Source organism: Corvus brachyrhynchos, unplaced genomic scaffold, assembly GCF_000691975.1.
Source record: "Corvus brachyrhynchos isolate BGI_N302 unplaced genomic scaffold, ASM69197v1 scaffold99, whole genome shotgun sequence".
NCBI classification, from domain to species: Eukaryota; Metazoa; Chordata; class Aves; order Passeriformes; family Corvidae; genus Corvus; species Corvus brachyrhynchos.
Window position 1 is genome coordinate 2,657,474 of NW_008239778.1, and position 13,417 is coordinate 2,670,890.

The 13,417-nt window shown below is 47.4% G+C and overlaps 2 protein-coding genes across 2 annotated transcripts in view; both read right to left on the bottom strand.

Moving 5' to 3' along the window:
• DHX33 (DEAH-box helicase 33) overlaps positions 1–7,975 on the bottom strand; it is an 8,791-nt gene extending 816 nt beyond the window's left edge. Inside the window, exons 1-11 of the mRNA XM_008640381.2 lie at positions 7,947–7,975; positions 7,074–7,234; positions 5,689–5,916; positions 4,860–5,030; positions 4,221–4,406; positions 3,415–3,526; positions 2,872–3,031; positions 2,398–2,486; positions 1,981–2,108; positions 1,231–1,434; positions 376–462 (exon numbers count right to left, since the gene is read on the bottom strand). Of these exons, the coding sequence (XP_008638603.1) occupies positions 376–462; positions 1,231–1,434; positions 1,981–2,108; positions 2,398–2,486; positions 2,872–3,031; positions 3,415–3,526; positions 4,221–4,406; positions 4,860–5,030; positions 5,689–5,847 (1,296 nt within the window). The 5' untranslated portion in view covers positions 5,848–5,916; positions 7,074–7,234; positions 7,947–7,975. The remainder of the gene's footprint in view (positions 1–375; positions 463–1,230; positions 1,435–1,980; positions 2,109–2,397; positions 2,487–2,871; positions 3,032–3,414; positions 3,527–4,220; positions 4,407–4,859; positions 5,031–5,688; positions 5,917–7,073; positions 7,235–7,946) is intronic.
• Positions 7,976–9,278: 1,303 nt separating this feature from the next.
• Positions 9,279–13,411, bottom strand: DERL2 (derlin 2). Its single transcript, XM_008640454.2, is given in 7 exon segments — positions 9,279–10,175; positions 10,925–11,015; positions 11,551–11,746; positions 12,191–12,284; positions 12,713–12,786; positions 13,051–13,123; positions 13,125–13,411. Coding segments are annotated over 7 exon segments (699 nt in total). The 5' UTR covers positions 13,190–13,411; the 3' UTR covers positions 9,279–10,069.
• Positions 13,412–13,417: the final 6 nt, after the last annotated feature.

Sequence of the window (13,417 nt, forward strand, 5' to 3'; positions counted from 1 at the left end):
GCTGCTGCCACACTGAATGCCTGACTCCATGAAGAAGCCAGCCAGCACAGGTTGCCGAGGCTGACAGCACTCTGTGGCACACACAGCACAGTCCCACCTGCACTAGAGCAGGAGAAACCCTTGGCAAAACCTGTCCCCTCCCTGAGAAGCCTTCTCAGAGGTTCCCATTTCTCCTTGACCCACTAAGCCCTGCAGCTTTCAGATTTTGGGATGTAACTGCACAGTCAGGAATTTTACCCAGCTATTTATAGGAAACTGAAAACAACCCCACATTTTCTCACTCCCAGGACTTGGCGCGCAGTAACATCAGTTTGGGGGACAAATAGGAAAATACCAACAGGTGAAACAGAGAAATAGAATATGGCAGCAAGTTACCTTTACACAAATGTCCCTGAGCTGAGCTCTGACTTCTGCCATCAGCTTCATGTTCCTGCCGTTGATAAAGTTCTCTCTGCACCATCCCTGCAGCAGAGACACCAGTAGTTGGAAGGGGATATTTCTTCACCCCAGGAGCATGACAGCCTTTGGATACCATGAAAAGCAGAATCCCCCTTACTACCTGCCTCAGAGAAAAGGTGCTGACCCCTTTCCTGGTCATATTTCTATCCCTCTTTACTCATAACTTATGACTAGCTTCCCCCCCCCGCAGTGCTAAGAAACAACATGTGGTGGTTCTTTTCCCCCCTCAGAGTTATTCTGCAAGGCCACCATGTGCTGCAGAACAGCATTTGCTATCCCACAGGTGGTGAAAGCAAATCAGGTAAGAATGACAGGTGCTGCAAGGAATGGGGTGCATGACTCCACAGATCCACAAATCTATCTGAGGGGTTCACAGGGTAGGATAAATTCAAATCTGCTTTTACATATGTTCAGTGTTTTTCCAATGAATCCTGTCACAGAGCATGTCCAGGTATTTACCATCAAGTCTCAACACTCTCCCACTCCCCTCCTGTTTCCAGATGGAACCAGGGAAGGAAGAGACCTGGCTGTGACTACAGAACTGGCCCCACAGAGTTTTGATGACCAGCTTTGCTAGAGCTTTCTGTAGGAACCTTTGTTACCTGAACTTCCTTCCATTCCCCAGTTGCAGAGGATGAGCCCTCCTTTCTCCCGGTGCTGGAGGATGCCTGTGGCACCAGCCACGGAAGATGCAGGTGTCACTCTGCTCTCTGCTAAAAAACTCCTCACCCCATGAGCTCAGACAGCCATGGCACCCTCAGATCATCCCACCTTGTGCCCGTTGACGTTCTTGTAGGCCCTGTACACGTTGAGCAGGGTCAGATGATCCCCCTCACTGGAGATGAATTTCTTCCTGACAGCCTGCACCTCATCCCGCTGGGCAGGGGGGTTGTGCAGGACACTGTCCACTGATAACAGGGACACGATGGTCAGGATCTCCTCTGCACAGTGGAACCTGGGGGACACGAGGATGGCCTGCACAGACACAACAAAACTCATCTTTGGTCCACCAAATCCACTTCATCTTTCTGCTCCCTGGCAGCCCAGGAACTTGACCAAACATTGCTTAGGACAATCTCACAAACATCTGGGCCTAGGAACAGCTGTGAATCCTCCACTGGGCTCACCAAGCACCTTTAACAGCAGCTGCCAGGCTCCTTCCTGGGACTGATCAGTGCATAACCAGTACAAACACCGTGACTGACACCAACTACAGCAACAAAGACATCATGGACCTGCTAAACCATCCTGAACATTGCAAGGAAATTTGCCTTGTTCACCTTCAGAGGTGCCAGAGGAAATAAACTGTCTTTTAAAAAACTTTCCTGAATTAAACAACAAATGACAAGCAATCCAGCACAAGGGCAGTAAATTATGTACATTAATGTACAGCAAATATACCAGTACAGCTGCAAACACCCCAAATTTCACACCTTGTTTAAGGAGTTTCAAAGAGAAACACCAATGCTACAGAGGTGAGTACATGAGATTAAAAAAAGTTAAATTTTCTGCAGTTTTTACCTTGGAGAACTTTGGATCCAGTGGAAAGGCTGCCATTTTCTTTCCCAGGGGGGTCAGGACAAGCTGACCTTCCTTTTGTGTCACAGCTCCCAGCAGGTCCAGCTGGTCAATTGCTGCTTGAATAGCATCTGCCAAAACAAGGACATTGGGCTGTGAGGCCTTCTGCCTCCCACTGAGGGATGTGAAGGATCAGCTGGTTCCATCACTGCTTCCCTCCCCTGGCCAGAGGGACAAACACTTTCCATTTAGAGAAATCAGGGTCCCAAAATGTGGTTTATCCTCCTCTATCCAGGAGAACAAGCACCTTTCCCAATTTATTCCAGCTTCCCTTGGCAATCAGGGCACACCTTCATGTGCTTTATGACTCAAGACTGCTCCCAGCTCTTTTTCCCCAAGGCTGCCTTTGTAGCCACTTACCAGGAGATGGTTTGGACATGAAGTCAAAGGTGAGCACGTTGGGAATTTTCAGGGCCAGGAGCTGAAGCACCACACTGGCCAGGTTACACCTGTGTAGGCAGAAAAAACAACTGACCTAGCTCTCTTCTTCTATTTTATTCTCTTTTTCATAGAAGCTGAGATAGAGACTCAGAGCTGTGCTGCAGCTTGACAGAGACTGGACTGATGCTGCTGGTGAAGCCTTACTTAAACCAGGAAGAGGCAAGTCCAAGATTTGGAGGACAGTCAGGAGAACTATTGCCTTATGTGTTTAGAGACTCAGTGCCCAACTGTCCACCCTGAGCAAAGGTTTCCCAGTTTTTCTGTTTAGTCCCCGCACTTCCATTTTTCTTAAGTCACCCCGTCAGCCCCTAGATCCAGTTCTGCTGCTCAGTTCTTCCCACAGCTCCAGCTGTACAAGGGGTGTGGCAAGGAGTGTGAAGCTTCTGTCCTCACCTCTGTATCTCAGGTGTTGTCATTTCATCGAATTTCTCGAAGTCCTCCTCGGTGTAGAGCCGGTAGCAGATCCCGCTCTCCTGTCTCCCTGCCCTCCCCGTGCGCTGCCAAGCCTGGGCCTTGGACACCTGCTGCACTGCCAGCACTTCCAGGCCAGTGTCTGGGCATGGAAAAGCATCACCTCAGTCAGTGCCTGTGTCAGGCACAGCTTTGGAAAACACGGAGCATTAACAGTAAGAATTCCCAGGGTTTGCCATTCAAATACGGCTCAGAGCTCACTTGGTTCAGCACCCTGAAGCACAGCGAACTATCCATGCTGTGCCCATGAAGAGAAGATTCACATTGGACAGATTTTTACCCCCTCATGGCTGATACTCAAAAAAACCCATAAAAGCACCACCAAACCCCACACCCAAAACCTGGGACATTAATTCTAACAGCACAGAGGGTGTCTGAAATCCTCATTCAGTGGGGCTTATGGCCTCCAGTAACTTTTACAAACCCAACCCAATCTTGGCCCTGTTCCTCCTCAGAATTCCTCACCAGGGCTGTACTTCTTGGCTTTGACCATGCCTGTGTCCACAACAAATTTTATCCCCGCAATGGTGATGGAGGTTTCTGCGATGTTGGTGGAGAGGATCACTTTGCGACAGCCCTGGGAGGAAGGACAAATCAAACCCAGGCCAAGGTCGCCCCAGAGCAGCTGCAACACAGAAATTCTGCTGCTTTTGGCCAGAGTGGGCCAAGCCCTGCCCCACATCGTGAGCACACACTGTGCTTCCTATGCCAGCTCTCAGAAACTAAGGTAATCTCCAGTTTCTAATCAGCTTCTAAAACGTGCCTGCAGTTGCAACAAAATACACCACCAGACCAGCTGTTCTCAAAATATCTTTCAACAATTTTGGTTTCATTTCTGGCACAACATTTGAGTTCTTATTTATCTGCTGAGTAGGTACGAAAGAGCCTGAGGCAGCATAAATTCTTTTTCTTATGACCGTGACAAACATTCCCAGGGTTTCAACTTTCTTAGTATTTCCTCCATTAGCTGCTGTAGCTTTTTTGTGACATGGACAAAAAATTCCTATGAAATGGGGGAAATTTCAATTCCTGTGCCCTTTTCACTCCCTCTAATCCTTCCTTCTTTTTATGATCCCACGTGACTTACTGCATACATCTGTTAAAACCACCACAGTTGCACTGTCTTATATCACACTGGAACCACTCAGCCTAAAGCCAATGGAGACTATTGCTGACTATCAGTACAGGCTGCTTTAGCCCCCTAAATTCCACATTCCAAAGATTCATGGAAGCAAACAAACTGCTCCTGCTCACCCATCCCATCCCCTCACCTCAGGGGTAGGTTTGAAGGCACGGAGCTGTTGGGAGTGGGGCAGAGAAGCATAAAGGGGCAGCACTGTCATCCGTGGGCAGCCCTCAGGCAGATGCTGGGCAACATCTCGACAGGTTTTGGTCATTGCTTCAATTTCTTCCTGACCAGTCAGGAACACCAGGATGTCCTGGCATGCAGGAGCTTCCTGGAGCCAGAGGAAAAAGCAGGTTAGGAGGGTTTGGATAGGAAAGGAGAACTGAGATGGTAATGAGATGTGGCCCTGGCAGCAAGTCAGTGAAGCAGGCAAAGAAGAAAAGACACACATGTCGTGCAAGGTATGCAACAGCCAGAATTCCGACTGGATTCACCAGAAGGGACAGGCAGAGAGAGCCAGCAAGCACCCAGGCACAGAGAACTCAGGTGAGGGGAACATTCAGGTTTTAAGCATGAGTTGACATTACAGAGCTTTGCTTAGCAGCCTCCTTTCAGCTCCAGCCTGAGTACAGGACCCAAATCCCAACAGCAGCAGCAACTTCAAAGTACTAAATGCAGTTTAATGAAACAAGACAACAATCCTGGTGTTTGGCAGCCAAACATCCAGGCACAAAACACCAATCCCTGGCCCCAGAGGGACACAAGCCTGGCCAGACCCCCATACCTGGTGGATTTGGAAGATGGACACCAGTGCTGCCTGCAGGTAGTCGCTCTGCTGCTCCTTGGTGTAGAAGATCTCAATGGGATGCTGCCGGCCTTCCAGATAGATGACAGGAGCTCCACTGAAATACTGGGAGAACAGGTCAACATCCATCGTGGCTGACATGATGATCACCTTCAATGGGAGCACAGGATGGGTCAGCACTGCAGCTTCCGTCCAGCTGGACACTGACAAGTCAGGACCAGCCAAAAGTCAGCTTCTGGATCCTGAGAATCATGCTCAGAACAGCTCACAGAGTTTGGGACAGAAGAGAGTGATTTCCCCTCGTTAAAGCCATCAGCTTTTTAATACAAGCAGAAAGTGTTGGTGGTGTGGAATGAGACCATGCAAGGACCCTGCCAGGCCCCTCCAGCAAAGCCAACGTGCTTTCACACAAATTCCTGACACGTCCACCCATTCCATGTGCCCTTCCTGGGAATGAGCATGTCCCACAGCTGTCCCACCAGCCACAGCTCCTGCACCCAGAGTGCTCTCAGCAGCAGTGCCAAAACCTCCCCAGCACTCTGTCTAGTCTAGAGCTCACACCCAAGGGGCTTTTATGGAAAAAAGGTATCAAGGAGGTAACAGATACCTTGTTTGGAGGTGTCGTATCAGGCCCCCACATCACAAGTTGGGCAGACACCCTTAACTATTCAGTTTAAAGAGACTTTTTAGGAACAGAAAAATGGTCAAGGCTGAAAATTCCAAACACTTTGGAAGGCCCCAGGAGATGCTCAGAGCACTCAGAGCCCAGCCCCACCCCGCCCTTCGCTGCCATCCCAGATGAACACACTTTCAGTGGCCGCAGGCCTCGTTCCTTTCGCTTCTTTTGGGCAGCTTTGACCACTCCGAAGAGCACATCAGTGTGGATGGTCCTCTCGTGGGCCTCGTCCAGGATGACCACGCTGTACTTGTGCAGCAGAGGGTCCCCGATGGCCTCGCGCAGCAGCATCCCATCTGTCAGGAACCGGATCCTGGTCTCGGCACACGAACAATCATCGAAGCGCACCGTGTAGCCAACCTGGGGAAGGGATCACACAGGGATTATGGGCCACAAACACTGGAATTCCTCACTGCCATCGTGCCACAAGAAAGGACTACAAAGCCCCTGGTCACTGCATCGGACAGAGCCAAGCAGAAGTGCAGGGAAGCTCTGGAAAGCAGAGCAGTTTATTGCTGTCTGTGAGCAGGTCATCTTCCAAATTTAACCAGCCACCCAGAGAATACTCTCAACATCTCTAGTTGGCTTCTTCCTAACTAGAAGTTCATCACAAATGCCCCCCAAGTTTCCTTTCCTTCCTCCCTCTGCTAGAAATGATTCCAGGCTCCCCAAAGATTTTATGCAGGGGAAGTCTTTCTCCTCTGCTTTTCTCCCACAGACCTGCAGAGATTCAGCACTCTGCTCTCCTTCACAGTGACTTCTGATATAAGGAGCAATGGAAGAGAACACAATATTTTTTAGTTTGATTCATGAATCGGTATTTTTTCTAATGGAAGAACCCAGATAATAATCAAGAAGTACAATACCACAGGGACAGACCATGCCCACCCTGTCACGAGGCAGGTAAAGAGCCATTTTTCTCCATTCATTTAATTACAGAATCACAGAATATCCTGAGCTGGAAGGAACCCACAGGGATCATTAAGTCCCAATCCCTGGCCCTGCACAGACACCCCAACAATCCCACCCTGTGCCTGGCAGCGCTGTCCAAACGCTCCTGGAGCTCTGGCAGCCCCGGGCAGTGCCCATTCCCTGGGGAGCCTGGGCAGTGCCACAGCACCCTCTGGGGGAAGAACCTTTCCCTGATATCCAACCTAGACCTCCCCTGACACAGGGGACTCCAGACATTCCCTCAGATCCTGTCCCTGGTCACAAGAGAGCAGAAATTTGAACTGCCCCTCAGGAGGAAGCTGCAGACCCTGGTGAGGTTTGGCCAAATTCTCCACTTCTCCAGCCATTCCTATTATGTGGTCCCTCCTGACCATTCACCATCTTTGTGTCACTCCTTTGAGCACTCTCTAACAGCTTTACATCCCTGTTATACTGTGGCACCCAAAACTAATTATGAAATTAAAACTATCATCCCTGAGGCTGGTTATTATCCTACCCATTAAAGCCTGATAGGGCCCCATCCCCACTGCAGCACGAAACCAGAATTCATGTGTACATCAACCTACCAGCCTCCCCAGCTCCGTCCTCTTCTCCTCAGCGACTCTGGCAGCCAGGGTGACAGCTGCCACCCTGCGGGGCTGGGTCACAGCGATGACACCAGGGTGGCCAATTCCTGCTTCGTACAGGTACTGAGGGAGCTGAGTGGTCTTCCCCGAGCCCGTTTCTCCTAAGGAACATCAAGGGAATAGGGTTTTTCCCCTCCACCTTTTATAGCATTGACAAACTCGGTTTTTTATGTTAACTTTTAGCCTTATTTCAGGATGGGGATGCTGAAGACAGGGAGAAAAATTCCCACTACAAAGCAGTGGCAGGTCAGAGACAAAACCCAGTGCTCTCCTCTTGCTGCTGGGCCACTCCTCTGCAGAGCTCCCTCTGCCCAGGTGCTCTCCAGCCACACTCTGGTTTAGAAACGTATTCCAGCCTCTCTGGAGGTGAAGTGTCTGTGGTGTGGCATTAATAGGAGTGAGATACAAAGCATTTTTAAATTTAATTCCAATAAATGCTAAGTCTTTAGACTACCAGGTGGAAAGTTGTATGTCTTCAGCTGCTGGCAGTCTGACAAAAAAGTTATTAGTTTGGACTCACAGAAAGCACAACAAAATCTGTGAAAAACCCTGAAAATGTAACTGAGGAGACTCTTCTGAAGAGGAGAGTTTTGCCATCTGGCTGTGACTAAACTCCAGGCAGATACCGAAAGGAGAGGGAAATAACTTCCGCCCGCTCCATAAAAACGAAGTCCCCAGCTGCCTTAACCAGCCAAAGCACAGAAATCACTACATTCCTAGTTCACCACATTTCAGATTTACACCCGGACCGTTTCTGGGCAGCTTTCCCCAGCCCACGCCGCTCGGTGGGACGCGGCCCGGTGCAGCACTCACCGATGAGGACGGCGCTGTCGAGGCGGCGGAGCCGACAAAAATATTTTCTTACTGCTTTACAACATTACTATTAAAACTTTAAAAAGCCAATGAAATAAAATTCAACGGATTTCCTTGAAAATGTCTCCTGTTCTGTGTTGTAGTTTTCATCTGATTTGTGTTCCAGATCCTTTTTCACAATCGCAGTCTTCTATTAGAACAAAGCTACAGTGATATTTGAGCTGTGTCCCGGGGCTCCGTCCGCTCCCGGCCCGGCCCGGCCCGTCGGGGCCGCGCTCCACGGGCTGCCCGGTGCAGTGATGACGGCACTGCGCGCCCGCTGCGCGGAGCATCCTGGGAGTTGTAGTCCCGACCCCAGCGCCATTTCCAGTGCTCCCGGTTCCGGGCACCCCTCGGAAAAATCCCGGACCCCAAACGGCAGCGAAATGCAGCCAAGGAGGGCAGAGAGCCGGCTGCAGGCAGGGCTGGGACATGTTCCCCTTCATGACTTGTCCCAATAACAAGCTACGGGAGGGTTCTCAAACACTGAACTAAAAGAACCCTCAAAAATAAGGTTTTGATCTAATTCCTGCCTCATAACCTATGCTGAAGCAACATTGTCCAAAACGCTTTCATTCTTGCTCTCTAGGAGCACTAAAAGCCTGCTCTAGGAACAATCAAAACCTCCCTCAAAAACAGACCAAAAAACCTGTAAAACCCCCAAAGCTCCCATAAGTTTTTATAACCTTTAACAGATAAAAATCCAGATACAAATTACCTCACACATTTTGTTTATCAGAATCTAACACACTGCTTGTGGACAAAGCATTTCCCCTGATTTCCCCACATATTCCTCTCCTGGACTATAAATTAAAAAAACTAAAACATGTAGCCAGCTTTTAAAAACAAAATCTGAAACGAGATATTCATGTGTCACGGGTGAGGCCATTCTCTAAAATTTCGAATGAAGATGCACCTTTAACTCTCTTTATCTATTATGATATAATCAATAAAAACCGACCCAGTACTTTCTATGGCAATTTAAGAACAACTGACCACGATGAGCTGAACTGAGCTCCCAACTCCTCTGGGGCCCCTCAGAGACATTTATAATCAATGTAGCTTTAAGCTAAGTCCCACTCAGCGTCACTGGCCTGCGTTGGACACAGCCCTCCCACAACAAATTTCATCCACAGACCACAGATTTCACATCCTGAGCAGACAATCCTGCGTCCTGCAGTTCGGAAACACTTGTGAAAAAAGCTTCAGTTATCCCTGTCTTTTCAAGGACTTGCTTTTTCCAGCCTCTGCTTTTTCACCTGCTGCCTCAAGACTACAGGATTATACAGAGGATTAACCAAAAAGAATCCACAAGACATTTTATTCAACTCATCATCATTTGAGTCCTGACTCCAGACAAGTTTCCTTCCCTAGTGCTGCAGGTCATTCAGTAACAGCAGAGGGCACGTGGGGATGGGTGGATTTTGCAGGCACGCCTGTTTAACCACCAGTCTCAAAACTGGGCACCTGAACACACAGTCCTTGGGGGAAAAAACCACCAAAACGCAGCTTTGGCCTGCAGAACATTCCCAAAACCACAAACCCGACTGGCAAAATGAAAAGCTGCATTATGCTACATATTGTATTCCTTGCAATTCAAAGACGACTGGAGACAGCAGCACCTCAGATCACGAAACCTTTTGCCATTGAAATAGTGACTTGGCCTTTCAATCACCTTGTAGTTGTTTTATCCAAGAATAACAAAATGAGTTAAACCCCAAAAAGTTGGGTTTGTCCCCTGTAAAGTTTCCCATAGAGTTTCATGTATCAAATAACTTGAAAAAAATGCTTTAGAAACCACTTTAAACAAGTGTGGCCTTGTTAACTGAAGTTAACAGGAAATGGTTTCCAGTTTTAAATTTTTGGCTCCACTGGATTTAGATTATGTCCAGCACAATGAATTCCCTGATTGGGAAAGATGCTGGAAGTGTCTCAGGTGAGACTGCCATGTCATAAAGTGCTTGTATTCCAAACCATAGAGCTGTCAAAGAGTCCTCTCTGCGCTGGGGAAGGAGAGTCCCCACGTGGGACTGGATCCAGGCCAGTCTCTCCCAGGGGTGGCTGGGTTTTGGCACAAGCCCTGATTATCCCCCGAGGCGCTGCCCCTCTCCCCACGCAAATCCCCCCGGCCGCTCCTCTGGCAAGGGGTTGTAATTCGGGTCATCCTCCGGCGTGTCAAATATTGCTTTCCTGGAAAACACAAAGGATGGTCATCCTTTAAAAGACATGTTTCACAACAAGATCAAGACTGCTCACATGCTGCACATGGAACAGTGTCCTCCCTCAGTAACGCCTCGCCCAGGGAGTGGGATTTATGCGCAAGTCTTGCTCTCCAGTTTGGAACCACCAGGAAGGAGATCCCAAATCAAGACTGATGAGGTTCATCTTCTGCTATTTATGAGATAAATATTCTCTGACAGACATCTTCAGGAATGTCTGTGACTCTATGAAAATCCCTCAGAACCGTTCTGGGAGAGCACCACAGGGGATTAGAGCCTCCACACGAGGGACCTCAGTGGGAGCAGCACCACTCAATACTATAAACACTTGAGGGTTTTTTCCCAAAATTGTGAAGTGAGGATGACTTACAGAAGAAAAAAACCATTAGATACCTTACATATTATACCTCAGTCACTGTTCACACCCAGCAGGGGACACAGCTTTGGTGCCACTAAAAAAAGCTGTCAGCAAAGCCTGACAAGTGTTATCAGAGAAAGCAAAGGTAAAATCCTTTAGCTCTTCTCCCAGTTAAGTTGGTCCCCACTTACACAAATGCCAGCTCCTTGTTTGGCAACAGGAATTAAAGAAAAAGCAAATCCAGACTTCCCCCCAGTTCTGTCTCTGCCCAATTCACCAGAAGCTGATGTGACTGGATTGCAAAGAGTTTTCCAAACAAACACTCTCTCCATGTCTCTTCCAAAGCAGCCACCAATACTCACAGGACAGACGGTGTTCTCAGGAGCCTCCCACCACCAGGCTGATTGGGAAAGACATCCTCCAAGAAAAAATATATATGTCCAACAGCAATGCCTGGTATAGAAACAAAAGCCAAATGGTGATTTTTCAATACTTCCCTTTATAGCTCTCAAATGCTTTACACTAGACTTTTCAGGAAAACAACACACATTGGTTTTCTCACAGAAAATATGATACAGAAATACAAAACCTAAGGAAGAAAGCTAACAGCAGATAAAAAGCTTAACTTACACTACAAGACATTAATACAGGGAAAACTCCTTGTCATTATTAAAAATACTGATGTTTTGGCTCTATTAGAGTTGATGAAATAGTAATATAAACTATTTTATTTCAGTAGACTGATGCTATGGCCAGACAATGCATCAGGGCTGATTCCAAGCAATAAAAAACCAAAACATCAGAAGCTCTTTCCATCCTTATCACAGCACAAAACATGCTACAGTGGTTAGAAATCAGAAGAGCCTGGTATAAATATACCAGAAGAACACCAAGCACTAGGGTATTTAGCCCTTGGATTTATCCACATTTTCTGTTTCATGTAAAACATGAGGAGGAACAGATCCTCGTGACTGTTGCCATTGCTCACCCAGGAGATCCACAATGATGGAGTTCCCCAAAAGCAGTGAAAAGCCCATCAGTACCCAGGGTAGAAACGGGGCTTGGAAGATGAGGAGACCGAAGAAGTTCATGCGGACGTAGGGATTCCTGCGGCTCCAGATGTACACCAGCATGATGGTGAATGCCTGGCCCAGGAACACCAAGTTCACAAACAGCCCAAAAAGCTGGCATGGGTCGTTAAGGAAACACTTGTGAGGTCAAGAATTTCACATCTTAGTTTGTAATCCCATGTTTTCCACACAGCTGGTAACTTCACTTTCCCAGGTGCGAGTACACCAAACTACTGTCCATCAAATCCAACAGCTACAGCAGGATTCAGGGAACCTGCAGCATGAATAATCTCATTAAAGCATAAATTAATTCTTCATAGACAACCTGAGCATGATCCCACACTTGAGCAGTCCCCTGATAACCTCATTTCCATGATCAAGCAGAAAAAAACCTGAAAAACCAGCAATAATACCAAAGTATTCAAAACCACTCAAACAAATATCAGTACTCCTTGCACAACAAACTATGTTAAGGTAACAGTAGCAACACGGTTTCTGCTCTCATTCACACATCTTTAGCTTTACTAAAGGAGCTTGGAATTACAACAGAAAGGATACAGTCATTAAAAGTCCTCCAAAAAGGAACATAAATACAAAATCTGCCGTCCGACCCCGGAAAGAGCCTTCCTCGAGCATGCGGCAGTACCGGTATCTGAGGCCACAGGTCAGGAAAATTCCATTGCAAATGAGTTTAAAGACAGATCCAAGCACAAAACGATTCAATTCTACATCAGTTTAAAAGTTTTCTATCATTTTACTGCATCAATTGGCTCTTTCTGGATACTTCAGCAGAGAGGGCGACCCAGGAGACAAAAAAGCTACCTGGAATTTTCTCCTGCACCAGGTCAGCACCAAGCTGAAGGATCAGGCTTGTACACATTCTTAACACCAGAAAAGTTAACTGGCAAAATTCTTCACCACTTAAGAAGGAGACTCCCTTGAAGGCCATTCATGACACCAAGGAAGTTGGCATTGCTGAATTCCCAGGAACTCAACTTTTCCTGTGTGCAGGTACAGCAACACTTCTGCACTCTGGAGCTCTGCTCACCGGGGGAACCAACACAACTTGGTGAAGGATACAAAAAGATCATGTTAAATAAAAAATTAAAGCCAACTGGTCCAAAGAATAAGTAGTTTGTGATTAACCTCCATATCTGGAAATAAGACAAATACAAGGACTTTAAACATGACAGCTTATTTTTATTGTCTAAAAAGATAAGCAAGTAACAGCGAAACCGAAATCCCCTTTACAGAAAACGAAACTAAGACCTATTTTAAGGTACAGTGGTCTGCACTCTGGCTTCAGTAGCTTTTAAAAAGTGTATTTCTAATACAAAAAGTACACTGTTTTGAGAAGACAAGCACTTACAAACTCTACAGCACAGTTTAAAACCTCCCGTGCTTCAAAACACACTTACTTGAAAGTGCTTAAATATTAACTCAGGGTTGAAATACAGTTGGAAGGGCGTGATAAGTTCTAATTGCTGAAAAAGAAGAGAACATTTTGAAAGGATCAATACAAGTGAAAAAAAATACACACCCAAACCAGCAACCCATTCCTGCGTGCCAAGAAGAGCCTAGCAAGTCCTCAATCAGCACTGTGAGTTTTCTGGCAAGTGGGAGACTCGATACAACACCTCTCTCACGTTGTTGTTGTTATTTATAAATACTTTGCACCTCCCCGGGGCCTATTTCGGGGATCCCCTCGCTCAGGGGCTCCTCGGGGCTCCAGACTCGGCTCTGGGCGGGGGCGATGCCTGAGGGCTCCCCTTCCACGGCTACCCC